Source organism: Strix uralensis, chromosome 4 (genome assembly GCF_047716275.1).
Source record: "Strix uralensis isolate ZFMK-TIS-50842 chromosome 4, bStrUra1, whole genome shotgun sequence".
Taxonomy (NCBI): domain Eukaryota; kingdom Metazoa; phylum Chordata; class Aves; order Strigiformes; family Strigidae; genus Strix; species Strix uralensis.
Window position 1 is genome coordinate 2,291,396 of NC_133975.1, and position 13,012 is coordinate 2,304,407.

The 13,012-nt window shown below is 38.2% G+C and overlaps 1 protein-coding gene across 3 annotated transcripts in view; it reads left to right on the forward strand.

Annotated features, from left to right (window-relative positions):
- Positions 1-13,012, forward strand: part of ALMS1 (ALMS1 centrosome and basal body associated protein) — a 74,759-nt gene that overhangs the window by 36,399 nt on the left and 25,348 nt on the right. For all 3 annotated transcript variants that reach the window (XM_074865415.1, XM_074865417.1, XM_074865418.1), the window contains 3 exons: positions 386-516; positions 8,578-10,318; positions 11,451-11,576. In XM_074865415.1, coding sequence (XP_074721516.1) covers positions 386-516; positions 8,578-10,318; positions 11,451-11,576 — 1,998 coding nt within the window. The remainder of the gene's footprint in view (positions 1-385; positions 517-8,577; positions 10,319-11,450; positions 11,577-13,012) is intronic.

The window sequence follows — 13,012 nt, forward strand, 5'->3', positions numbered from 1 at the left end:
ATCTTTCCAAAGAATGAAGGTGGCTGGTAAGATATAAATGTATTTTTCACTCCAAGCAAAACAATGTGTCACTGAAGAATACAGATTGTTGAAAACTATGTAACTGAAAAAAATGCAGCCAGTTTTATTGTTGACAAAACAATGTACTATAAATTTAATAGAAACTGTTCTGTAAAATACCTGTTGAATTTATAGAGCTGGCCATTTTTAAATTGTATTCCTGGTCAGTCTGTCAGCTCTGGTATTTGATAGTGGTCTTTGTTCCCTCAGTCACAGTAGCTAGAAATGCATAGTAAAGTTTTGATTATAAGTTATAAAACTGTTATCATACATGATGTGAGAAAATGGAAAAGGAACTACTTTCTGGTTTATGTTCTTTGTGTAGCATGGGTGAAGGTAAAACTGGCCAGCCGATCTCAGGAATCTGTGTCAGACTCGAATGAAGAGGACCAACAAAGACTAGAGGAAATAAAGGCAGAGCTGCTTCTGAGTGCCAAGAAATCTGCACTAGCCAAGGTACAAAACAGACAAACTACCTGCTCTGGAGAAAATTTTTGAAGTGGGAGATAAATGCTACTGTCTTGCTTGTGATCTTAAAATGATGAATTATATTCCTGCAATAATTTTGAAGATTGGTAGCTAGACAGGGAGAGGGGGATGCAAACTCATGAGAGCTGCTTGTTTCAGCTTAGTCAGTTCCTACACATGTTTTAGGACCAGCCATGGCACATGCTGTTGTGGGTGTTTTGGGTTTTTTTTGTTTTCCTCAGGCAGTAGTTAGGTCTCTTGGGTGAGGGGGGGTGGTTTGGGGTGCAGGGGGTGGCACACAACTGAAGATATTCTGACGGAAGGTATGAAGGACAGAGATGTGGTCAGCAATGATGTGATGGGAGAACTGGTGTTACTATGGAGAGAAAGTGCACACAGCTCATGATTCTTAATTGGCTTAATGAGTTCTGCTTTTCACAAAGTATTTATGCATATGCTGATTGTGCCTTGTAAACTCCTTCTGTGGAGTTTACAAGGCAATATCATCTAGGTAATAGCTGTATTTGTTGTGTTACTTCCAATGTGTTCTGAAATGTTTACAAAGGAGTGTGATATTTATTTTTGCAAGGGTGTTTCAGGGAAGGAGGGAGTAAATTGTTCCTCCTTTGTGTTGACTGTATCAAAGATAATGGGCTTCGAGTTCGAGGAATAGTCATCTTAGGAGAGAAACTCCTTAATGGTAAGGATGATGAGAGGAAGATTATGGAGTGTTAGTCATAGTATGTTTTTAAGAAGAGCTTGGGTAAGTATCTGTAAAGAATAAGTGTAGTTAATGCTGGTTTGGGGCAGGGATATGGACTAGATGAGCTTTCAGACTCTTACAGCTCTATTTTTCTGTGAAAACTTGACACTGAATTGTAGTCATGTGTTGCATATCTCCTTTGGAACACTTCTAGTTCATTTATTAACATATAATATATCTGGATTGGAATTTGTCTAAGTAGGAGTATATTACCTTTGATTTGACTTTAAATATCCATTTTCAGCATTCATCTGATGGCCAGTCTAATTGTGTCATGAATTCTAGGGGCTGTCTGTGTGTCCCAAGATAGGGCACAATTCATAGAGAGTATTTTGATTAAAAGAACAGGCTGGAAAAATGTGGAGATGCTTATATACCACGAGTGGTGGATGGATGAGTTGGTGGAAGAGAGACTGGATAATTAAGCAGAGCTAAAGGTTGGGGCAGTTTCTGAGGAGAATGTAGAAAACTTGCATTTGAAAATACAATCTTAATCTGTCCTTAATCAGGTGTTTCCGAAAAATGTCCTTAGCTTTAGCAATATCTTCCCTTTTTTTTTTTTTTTTTTTTTTTTTTCTGTGGACTGCCTGCCTCCCAGGAAAAGCGGTAGGGTTTTGTTTGTTTGTTTGTTTGTTTGTTTTAAAAGCCTTGCGTCATCAAGAATGAAAAATAGTGTTTCAAGAGTAGTCCGTGTTCACAGAATCACACAATCATCTAAGTTGGAAAGGACCTTGAAGATCATCCAGTCCAACCATTAACCTATCACTGACAGTTCCCAACTACACCATATCCCTCAGCACTATGTCGACCCTGTTTGTGTTATGGTTTCTTGGGCATGAACAGTGTTGGTAATACAGACATTAGCTTCCAAAAACCATCAGACTAACTTTTCAGTTATTCATGTATTGATGTAATCTCAGTGGGGAGCCTGGGAAAAAAAAAAAAAAGGTAATTTTATTTAATTTTAGAAATTCAGACAATTCTTAAAAAAGAGAAACAAAACACAAATACATTTTTTCTTCAATCTACTCAATGAAAAACTAGAGGCCCTGAAGCTTTTTTCCCCCCAACTTTTAGATTTTTGTTAGATCACAGCTTTGTCCCTAACACTGACTTGTTACAGCCTGGAACCAAGTATCCTACCTTTATGTGATTCAGTGTCAGCTATGAATTGTTTTATCCCAATTTAGAGTAAGAAAAAATTAATCATAGTTTTGCAAACCACGATTCCAAGAAATTGCTTTAGGTCAACCATAGCATTTTTTACTTTGATCTTGATAGTATTTTACTCTATGATGGCTTTAATTTCAGATAAAAAATGGCTTTGAATTTGCAGAATGAAGGTGGCTGGTAAGATATAAATGTATTTTTCACTCCAAGCAAAACAATGTGTCACTGAAGAATACAGATTGTTGAAAACTATGTAACTGAAAAAAATGCAGCCAGTTTTGTTGCTGACAAAATAATGTGCTATAAATTTAATAGAAACTGTTCTGTAAAATACCTGTTGAATTTATAGAGCTGGCCATGTGCTGACTTAGAACAGAACAAAGATTATGAAAAGTTTTTTTCCTTCTACTAAACTTTAAAGACTGAGAAAGACAAACTGTTCCTAGCACTCAAGCAAACAATTCTTTCGTCAGACCATCATCTTTATTTAGTGCTTCTGATGCAGGCTTATGATGAGTGTTCTTTCTGGAAAGTTTAGACTCTGCCTCTTGTTTTTATAGGTGACAACTCAAGAAATATAATGTACCACTGTGATATTTTATTGTTTCCAACAGGAAGCATGTGAAACTTGTCTATAAAAAAAAAACCAAAATGCAACAAAGGAGCAGGACAGCTTGGGAGAGTTCTTCTCAGTGATCTTTAATTCCAAAGATTGTTCCATCTTTTGAGATAGTCAAGTATCAGTTTGATAGCTGTTTGTCACTGGTGATGTGTTAACAGACGCGCTAAAAAAGAAGCATCATAATGATTTCTCAAGTTCTAGCTGAGCAGAGTGTTTAAGGAGGTGATTGGGACATATGCACATAAATGGGCTCCAAACATGTACTCAAGCGCTCAGCTGAATAGTGGCCCAAAAACGAGAACATTCAGTATGAAAATTTAATTTTGAAGATGTATCTCTAATAGCAAACAATGCTCATGAGTGTAACTCAGAATTGTATTTTCTTTACTTTCTCTTTGGTAAGATGGACAAACCTTGAGCAGTGAATCTGTTCTCTGTACACTTCATCTGTGGAGTCTTTCTGTTGATTTATCGCTCTTCCCTTACACAAGGAGAGAAATACTTACGCTGTTATGCTTTTCTAGTAAACACTTAAAGTTTGACAGAAATGCTTAGGAATAGATGGCAAACATGGAACTTTTTTTTTAAATTTCATACTGATTCCGTTTGATACTGACTCTTCCTAAAGGTCTTAACTGGCCATTCATGGAAAGAGAAAAGTACAGTGCCTTGGCCTTGCTTAGGAGGAAAAGGAAACAAAGGCTGTGGATTTATTAACTGCAAATATTTTGTAAATAGGCAAAAAAAAAATGTCAAATTTCAGATTGTCCAGAGATGGGTCTTGTGAAACTTATGATAAATTGATGGCACTCTCCTATAAACCTGTTTGTGATGAAGAGAGGCAAAGAGTTGCCAAGACATTCCTATAGATACGTTACTGCTTGATGAATAATTCCTACATCTGTGGCCATGCTTGTGTGGCTGCAGAGATCTGGTTTTCGCTGGAGGAGGTAAATTGGCAGTAGGGTATTTACTCTTTTGATAGGCTTGAGGAGTTTAACTCTAAGATGGGTGATGCTCTTCAGTCACAAAGAGCTATAAGCAACATGAAGTTTGTTGGAATTTTTAGGAAAAACATATGAAAAGTCAATCATAGGTTCCAGAAATCAGCCCTGTTAACTGTTCTTCCACTGAAATCATTGGAGTCTTTCCAGATAGATTTTCAAGAATAACAGGGAAAAGCCAAAGACTTGTAGGTCGTCTTCTATCTATTCCAGGAGCATTGTCTTTCAAATTTAACCTCCTTCTTGTGCATGTGCATTTGATTTGGTCCCCCAGTTGAGATTGAGGGGTTTTGAGTTGCTGTTAGATGTAAGTACAGTTTCAGCATATTAAACCTAAGAATTTTCCTTCTAAATTGAGGACCTTATTACCCCACCTGTATTTTTATGGGTGCCAAATAGCTCCCTCTTGACTTACCTAAGAGCGTTCCCCCTTTGTATACAGTATTCTTCCACTATATGCTGTATTTTTCCACTCCTTGTACTTTCTCACTTTTTCAGGAAGTTCACTGAGTTGTAGCTATAAATTTGCACTGCAATCTCTTGTGGATCATATGCCATACAGATCTTTTTTGGAAAGATGACACATAACAAGCACAATAAAACATGTGAAAGGCTTGGGAAGATGAGTTTATAGCAACTTCTGTGCTTGCTTTCAGTAGTAGGAGTTGCTGTGTATTACTTCAGGCCGTTGAACTGGGATGTGGTTTAAGGAAGAGATCTCTCACCCCTACCCTGGCACAGGACTGCTCTGTGTCCTTGCATTCTTCTACAGTCCCTTGTTGTCCCTCTTGGCTATAGGAAATACAGGAAGCCAGATAAACTAGTTTAGTTGCCTTAGAATAGATAAGGCCACAGAAAAGTACAGTTTTAGAATAATAATCCAGAGCTTGCTAAAATAGTTTACTGCTAATGACATCTGGGATGTAGAAAGGAAGGAAAATCTGTTGTGGAATACTTGTTTATATTTTGTGACTGACACCAAAAATGTTTTCTGACTGATTTCCAAATTCCGACTAGGGTGTAATCATCCAGGGACCTGTGTTGCATTTTATTAATGAAATATACTCTGCTGTTTCCACAGTTGTTCCAATCAGTAGGAAAAAATAAATATAGCCTCAATTTTTATTTTTATTTGAGTAAGCTTATCTGGCCCATCTCCATGGCAGAACATTTATCTCAGATTTGCTCTCTGCACCTCAATGGGAGCATTGTAATTTTTAATGACACTTAAATTAAGGAAGTGCAGATACTGATAAATTAATAAAATGATGATGACGCTTAAGAAATTCTTTCTAAAGAAGGCTGGTGGCCTGTAGTTTCACATACACTAAGATGAGCTCAGATGATTTGGATGTAAGGTTTGATGAAATTATTTGTCTTTTGTCTTGTCCATTCCCAGTGTTCACTAACCATGATACTGCCTCTGACGCTAAACTGACCCATCCAAAAGAATTGGGGTGAGATAATGTAAGAGGGAGCTGCTTTCTAGCGTGTTGTGTGAAGTGTGGTGTGGGATTTTGTGTCAGGAATGGGACTGACTGTATGATACCTGTTGTAGTGCGTGTCTAAGTGAGGGGAATCTCAGTGTGTAAATAAGTGTTAGTGTCTCTAGAATCGATACAGCTACTTCCAAAGGTTAGCGTTTGAGTAGTTCTGTTACTGCCCCTCATTGGAGCTGCAGTGTTAACAGATCAGGTGAGTAGTTGCCTTAATTTGCTTCAGGGCAAAAGCTGTTGCAGTTTTTTGATCAACACTGACAGTAATAAATTACTGTGAGTGGTAATATAAGGTTTTCCCAGTTGGACTTGCAAGGCTTTCTCTTTCTGCTCTTAGAGTATGCATGCATCTGGGAGTGAGATGTTTTATTCACTTGTTAGTAGTGTGATCTTTGATCAAGAGGTATTTGCGTTTCTTTTCTTCCAAACTACCTTCTCCTTACACCAGTCAGGTAAGTTGCTGGAAAGATCAACTGTCAGCATTTGGGAGTTTCTGCTGTAATGAGAGAAGTCTTGGAAGCAAAGGTCCCATCCTGTGATCGCTCCACAAAGTAGGGGAATGAGGGTGGTGAGAGAGAAGATCATGTTTTGTTTATCTGTCTTGTTGATCTCGGTAAATCTCTGCAGGCAATGAATGTGCCTTGTTAGTATCTGCTGTTTGTAATGAGTTGAAAGAAAAGTCTGGAATATCTAAATTTCCTCGAGTGTTTAGACACATTTATTTCTACATTTCTTGGCAGGTGACTAGAGCCATTTGCCGAACCCTCCATATTTTTATCTCTGTATGGTATATTTAGTGCCTTGTGTGCAAAAGGTGTGTTGAGAAAAATCAGGTTACGTTTTGAGATGCCAGGAGAAGGTGTAGGTTCCTTAGCGCTGTAGCCCTGGGAATTTTCCAGTTAGCTGCAGTGTCAGTAATTTGCCTCATTAAGAGGCAGCTGAAAGGCAACACCATCTGATGAGTATGCCTAGAGAGTAGGGTGTGGATTTTTTCTGTCTGATTCTGCTGAGGGGCTATAGCATATGTTGCTTTAGTTTTATTTACCTGGTATGATAAATTACTGTTGATTGTTGCTGATGGGAGTTTTTTTTGATGGTCGAATGGGGCTTGAGGTGAAGGAGAAGATGAAGCGATGAGGACTGGAGAGCATGCTGAAAATGGGAATGGTTAGTAAAATCAGGCAAAGAAACCAGGGTAGAAGTTAGTACTAAAGTAAATCATTAGTTTCAGTTTCCTAAATGCCCACAGGCAGGTAATTTAAGACACAGTATTTTATACTGCTGTGTAAAATACGAGCCAGAGATACCTGGATACATGTAGCAGAGCCCTAAGTATAGTGGCTCTGATACTGGGGGGTGATACAGATGTGGGACAATTTGCATGGTCAGACAAAGGTGTAGATGTCACTTATTTTTAAAAATATGAACAAAGACAACTGACAGTGAACTTCCTTGTTTTTGATGGGATTAAGGTCTTATCTGTTGTGAGAAATACCTCCTCTTTTTTGCAGTATTGTCATCAGCTTTCCAAACAAAAAAAACAGTATTTGTGGCAAACATACCCATTCTGATGGGAGAATGAAAATGATCTGCACCTGAGAATTGGAAAGTTTTTACAAGTTATCATTTACCTTAAAGAGCAAATCAAAGCTCTGATTATTTTCAGTCATTTTTTAATTATTGTCATCAGTGGGCGGTGACCGTAAAGATAGAAAGATTTATTACAGCTCTTGTCTGAGAGGGAAATTGGCAGACTTGTTTTAGGGGAAAAAGGAAGAGCAATTATGGAAAATTAAAGCTTTTCTAATTAAATATTTTCTTATGCTTTGTAAAGAACAGCTTTCTTCCCACTTGTTTCTGTGTAACTGAGTTCCTTTCATTTTAGTTCTGCTTCATAAACGCTAGAGTCAAACAACTCAAGTGCAAGGGAAACCCTTTTATATCAAGTTTTCTGTTTCATACAGTGATAGTTATGGCATAGCAAAATGTCAGATGCAGAATTATCCCTGTAACTCTAAAATGTCACGTAATGTAGTGCTTTGATAGCGTGGAGTTTGTTTGGATTCTGGCAGAAACCAGAAGAGGTTTAGTGTGTGTCTGCTCCCTGATTTCTTGGAGGTTGCCAAAACGTTAACATTGCATACTTCATTAAGGTTTGACCACATGTAATTGGAAGTAAACATGGGTTTCTGCGTTGGTTTGGTTTTCCATGGAGCTACGAAGGGACACCTTTCATCAGTCATTTACAGATCACAAGTAGTTAAGTTGTATACACAATCACTATCCTTGGAGATTTTTGAAACTTGACGGGACAAGGCCCTGAGCAACCTGTTCTGATGTTGAAGTTAGTCCTACTTTGAGCTAGACTAGAGCTCAGACTAGAGACTTCCAGAGGTCTCTTCCAACCTAAGTGTTTCTGTGATTTTGAGTAGCTAATTGGCTATCTTTTTAATTAATAAGATTATCAGTGAAATTATAAAGCTTTAGCAGGGTGTCTTTGTCTCTTCCTAAATCCCTTTGAACTTAGATGGTGAATAAATATTCATTCAAAAGAGTAATTTTTCTCAGTACATTATGAACTGGGTTTATGATAAATGTCCAGCTCTGTATGAAGCCAACTGATAGAAAAGAAGAAAGGTTTTTTTTCTTGTTTTCCAATGAGTGGAGTGATGTTGAGAGGTATTTACAACTCAGTCTAAGTAACAGAGTTACAACTTGATAGTTCACAAAACTAAATGGTTCTATTATAGATGTCACTGCTGCTGTTTGTTATAGCATCAAAATCATGTTAACTAATTTGCTGGCACTTAAAATATGACAAATTTTTAATTAGTTCCATTAACAGATGAGTTCCAGAGAAAGCGTATGCTCATTCCTGATGACAGACTCTTGATTATTGACAGCACTAGTCTGTCTTTGAATTCTGCAGTCCAGATTTTGGCGAGGGCAGGAAGTTGTCCACATAACCTATGTGAATTCTTCTATATTTTTCAGGATCCACGAGTATGTGTTTTGGAAGCTGCTTCTGAGTATAGCCATAATCAGGAACAGGACATAGAGTGTTTCCAAGCTCCAAGTGACGAAAGATTTCAAACTGAGAAACACACACAAGCCATCAGGACTAAGGAGACTGTAGAGTCAAGCTTACAACAAGCCGTGCCATTACATCGAGCTGATTCTTCTGATTGTTGCCTGCTGAAGGATATGCAGTTTAAAACTTCAAGTTCCGTTCAGACACCGATGCATCGAAGAGTTACAACTAGTCATTCTGATGCTGTTGTTGAACTTCATCCCCCATTGCAGAAGGAATGGAACGCATGCGCAATGAGGTCTGCAGCTGCGTCAGATGTTCAAACAGACGTCCGTTTACCAGCTCAGAAGAAGCTGTCTATGGAAGAGTGTTCTGAAGATATGGTGAAGCAAATTACTTCTATCACCTTTTCATCCCGGAAACGTTTGGCTTCCATGGCATTCGGCTGTAGTCTTGCTAGAGATGGCCTTGATGGGATAATGCCTTTGGAGGTTGACTCTGCTAGCCCTGAGGAACAGAGCCATGGCAAACAACACTGGGGAGGATCTAAGACCTGTCCTCCTTCAAGTCCAATGCTTGCTGGCTCAGTGTCTAATGAGATTGGTTTTGCTGCTGAGGAAGACAGGTTTCATCATGTCTTTGCTGACAGTAACAGAGTTGGAGCTTATCAAGAAACAGACTGTTTGTCAGATCAGGATTCTGTAAGCATCCATGCTGATGAAAGACAGACCCTTAGTGCAAAAAATTCTAATGTTCTGCCTCAAGATGTGAGTGAATTGGGCAGGCATAGTGCCAGACTGGTGGGGCTTGACTGTGATACAAGATTGAGTCAAGAAATTAATAGATTTAATGAACCCCATTCTATAAGCTCTGACCAGCAGGAGAAAAGAAGCCCAGCTGGTCACATCCAATTGTATGAGAGCTTAGAAGGTTCAGCTCCAGCCAGCCAAACTGATTTGCTGAAGGGCCGTATTAAGTTGTTGGCAGAAGAGGAGAAAATTCCTTCTGATAAAGTACCTCTCGTTCAGAAAGAGGCTGCGAGAGAGCAAATCGGTACATCTCATCATTCATCTACAGATGAGATTTTATCCACCACGTCTGTATCTCATTCATCACCAACTAAGAAAGTACTGTCTTGTGTCCACATAACCCTTTCCTCAAAGTGTAACAACTCAGAGCTGCGCAGTGACATGAATACTGAAAATGAGATGAGATCGGGGAATAAACCTGAAGTTAATGCTCAACCAGTGTCTTTAAAAACTCCAGAAACTTTAATAGAAGCTGTTTCTAATTTACCAGCTGCTAACCTTATTCCAGAAGATCAAAGATCTTTATCTTTCCCAATGCCAGTGTCTTCAGCAGATCCCTGCCTGGTGCTTTCCTCTGTTACAAGCACAGCAGGGCAAGAGCAGTCTCTGCAAACCACTGAGAGACCACAAGTCACTGTTCGGGGTTCAGGAGGGTGTAGTCTGAAGAATATCTTCAACTCTGTAGTTCCTGCAAAAACTGTGAAAAGTACTTCTGATGCTACCACTCAGATAACAACAGAAAGTCCTGAAAAAACAACCTTTTCAGCAGAAATTTACATTAATTCACAAGAAGGTGAAAATGCTGTCCACCAGTCATCTCTCCAGAAAGCACATGAACTTCCCAACAATGCAACTTCATCTCTTAACAAGATTTCCCCTTTCCCAAGGCAGAGTGGTGAGCAAATTAGCATCTTATATGTATGTGTAGACTTTCATCTATTCAAGTTTGAGATATTTATAGGTATTAAAAACCAAAAACAAACCCAGCATTTTTCCGGAAGCAACATTTTTGAGATAATGTTGATATTTAAAGTTGCTCGTATGGGAAAAAAACCCAACCCTTAAACTTGGCCTTTGCAGTCCTCTGGGTAGGGAGTTGTATCAATACAGTTGTGATTCAGCTCAGGTTTATCTGGAACTGAATTTGTTGTGTTCAAGTCTGGTTCAAGAAAATTTTCTGACATCTGTTTCTAGATAATTTGAATTGCTTCACTGCTTAGAGTTTATCAAGAGATATATCTGATTACTGATTTACTCTAGTCAAGGTAGTACAAAATCTAAGAGGAAAATATGCATGTTGCTATTTTCAGTAGAATTAAAATAGCTTTTAAAATCTGTTGGCAGAAGAATGTGGATGTTGCACAGTGTTTTCCCACAGTGGTGTTTTATACTAATGTGTATGTAGACTTGGATACTTTTCCTGATTTTTTTTTTTTTTTTTTTTCTGGGTTCCAGGCTTTGTATCTCTATTCGCAAGGTGTTTAAAATAGTATGAGTTGAGAGAGCAGATTCTTACAGTATATCAGAGTGCAAAAAATATTTCAGCTATCTGATCACCTCTGCTCTTTGCTATTAGAAGTCAGCTAATGTTCTGGTCCAAACATTTACTGGAATTCTGTTATGACAGCACACTGTTTTTATTGACTTGAGAGACAGATATCCGTGCTCATTTTAAATTATTTCATTAAGCATGAATCAAGTGAGAGCTATGTGGATTACGTGAGTTGGGTTTTTTTTAAGTCAGTGTTTGTCACCCTAGTCAGAAATTTAATATTGAATAGGTAAGCAAGCTGTTTTTTCTAGCTAAGCAACAGTCAACCTTCTAAGCATTGGGTGGGTATTAAATAATTAAATAAATAATTAATAATTGCAATTTATTTTCCTAAAGAATAGGATATTTCTCTGGATTTACTGCAGTGAACATCTTCAGCAGACTCCTTGGGTCCTGATTTGTTGCTTTTATCTTCAGTTGCCTTAAAGGATTAAAGCCTGACTTCTGCTAATTGCTTTGCCTTCCTTCCCCACAGATCAGCCCTTATTGCTGCCATATAAACCTTCTGGAAGTACTGGGATGTATTATGTTCCTTATCTAAAGGCAAGATCCAAAATTTCTCCAGATGGGTCAGAAACCAGTGTTGAGAGCTCTCACTCAGGTACTTATTTATCTTAGGTCTTTCATGAACTACAACTATCACTTTGCATTTGGATCAAAATACATCAAAATATAATTTCGTATGCAGAATTGTCTCAGTTGAGCTCAGAACTCTTCTGTCCTACCGGTTTAGAGCAAGTGCATTGATTTTAATAGAAATATGTCTTTGTTCATGTTCACACCACTTTATAACACAAAGATGTGTATAGTCCTGACTGAAGGCTATGGTTTCAATTTCTTTGATGAAAGGGATGTTAGTGCTCCATTCTGGCAGTGAAAAGAAGCAAGGCTCAGTGTTTTACAGCTTGATAATTCTTTACTTTCCTGTGGGAATTACTATTCAGTTTGGTCTCTTTCATATTTCTGCCAGCTCTCCTCCTTTTTAGTTCCCTTATTTATGTACATTCTCCCCTTTTTTTTATTAATTTGTTATGCGTGCATTCTGAAATATCTGCATGACACAACACGCATTTCAGATAATAGCTTTCTCAGTGCTGAATTTCTTTCCATGTTAGGGGATTCCAGTGTAGAAAGCCTTTCTATAAACAATGTAATTCATAACTGTGGTTTAAAATACATATTCGCCTCTTCCCCACATCCTCCCATCTCCCAGTAAAAAACACTTCCCATTTACTAGGGGAAAGGATGCTCTGTGATTCATCAACTTCTTTTGCTTTGCCTGCTGTTATTTTTCAGTTCTCTTCTATACATAAAGATCACATCACTTAAGCATTGTAGGTCTTATTTGCAGGTTGTTTTCAGTCAGATCTTTCTGACATCCAAAGTTATTTGTAGACAGAACTACTATTACAGAGGTGTCCAGTTCCTGACAGATGTGTCCCAGGGGAGTAGGTTGATACAACAGTGGCAATAAATGCACAGGTTAGTCATTATAGTCACAAATTGTTCTTGTAATTGTTTATGCATCTCTGCTCATTATCTTTTTCCAGTCTGTCTGTTGTAATATGGTCAAAATGAGAGAAACAAATGTGATGCGAGTCTGTTGTTTTGCAGAAACTTATGATGCTAGATATAAAAATTCAGTATGCATATGAGGCAGTGCAAGGTTCTAGAAAGAATTGAAAACTAAATTTTGTTTTCTAAACTCCCTGCTGCAGCTGGGATTCTTAGCTCATGAGCAGTAGCTAAAGGAAATGGAGTTGAGCAAGTCCGCTGAATGTAACCAGGTGGTGTTGACAAGGATGATAAATCAGTTAGGGGCCATTTCAGGTTTCTAACATTAGGAGGCAGCGATATGATAGTAAGAGAGCTCTGCTGTTGTCTTGAATTCTTCTGTAGAGGTTATGCAGACCTACTCTAGTCTTCCAGTTTTCCTCCATTGCTATTCTGAGCTTGGAAAATAGATATCTACATCAGTCAGTGAAATGTCTGGAATTTTAATGTGAGCAAGAGGGAGCCTGGACATTCCAAGTCCTG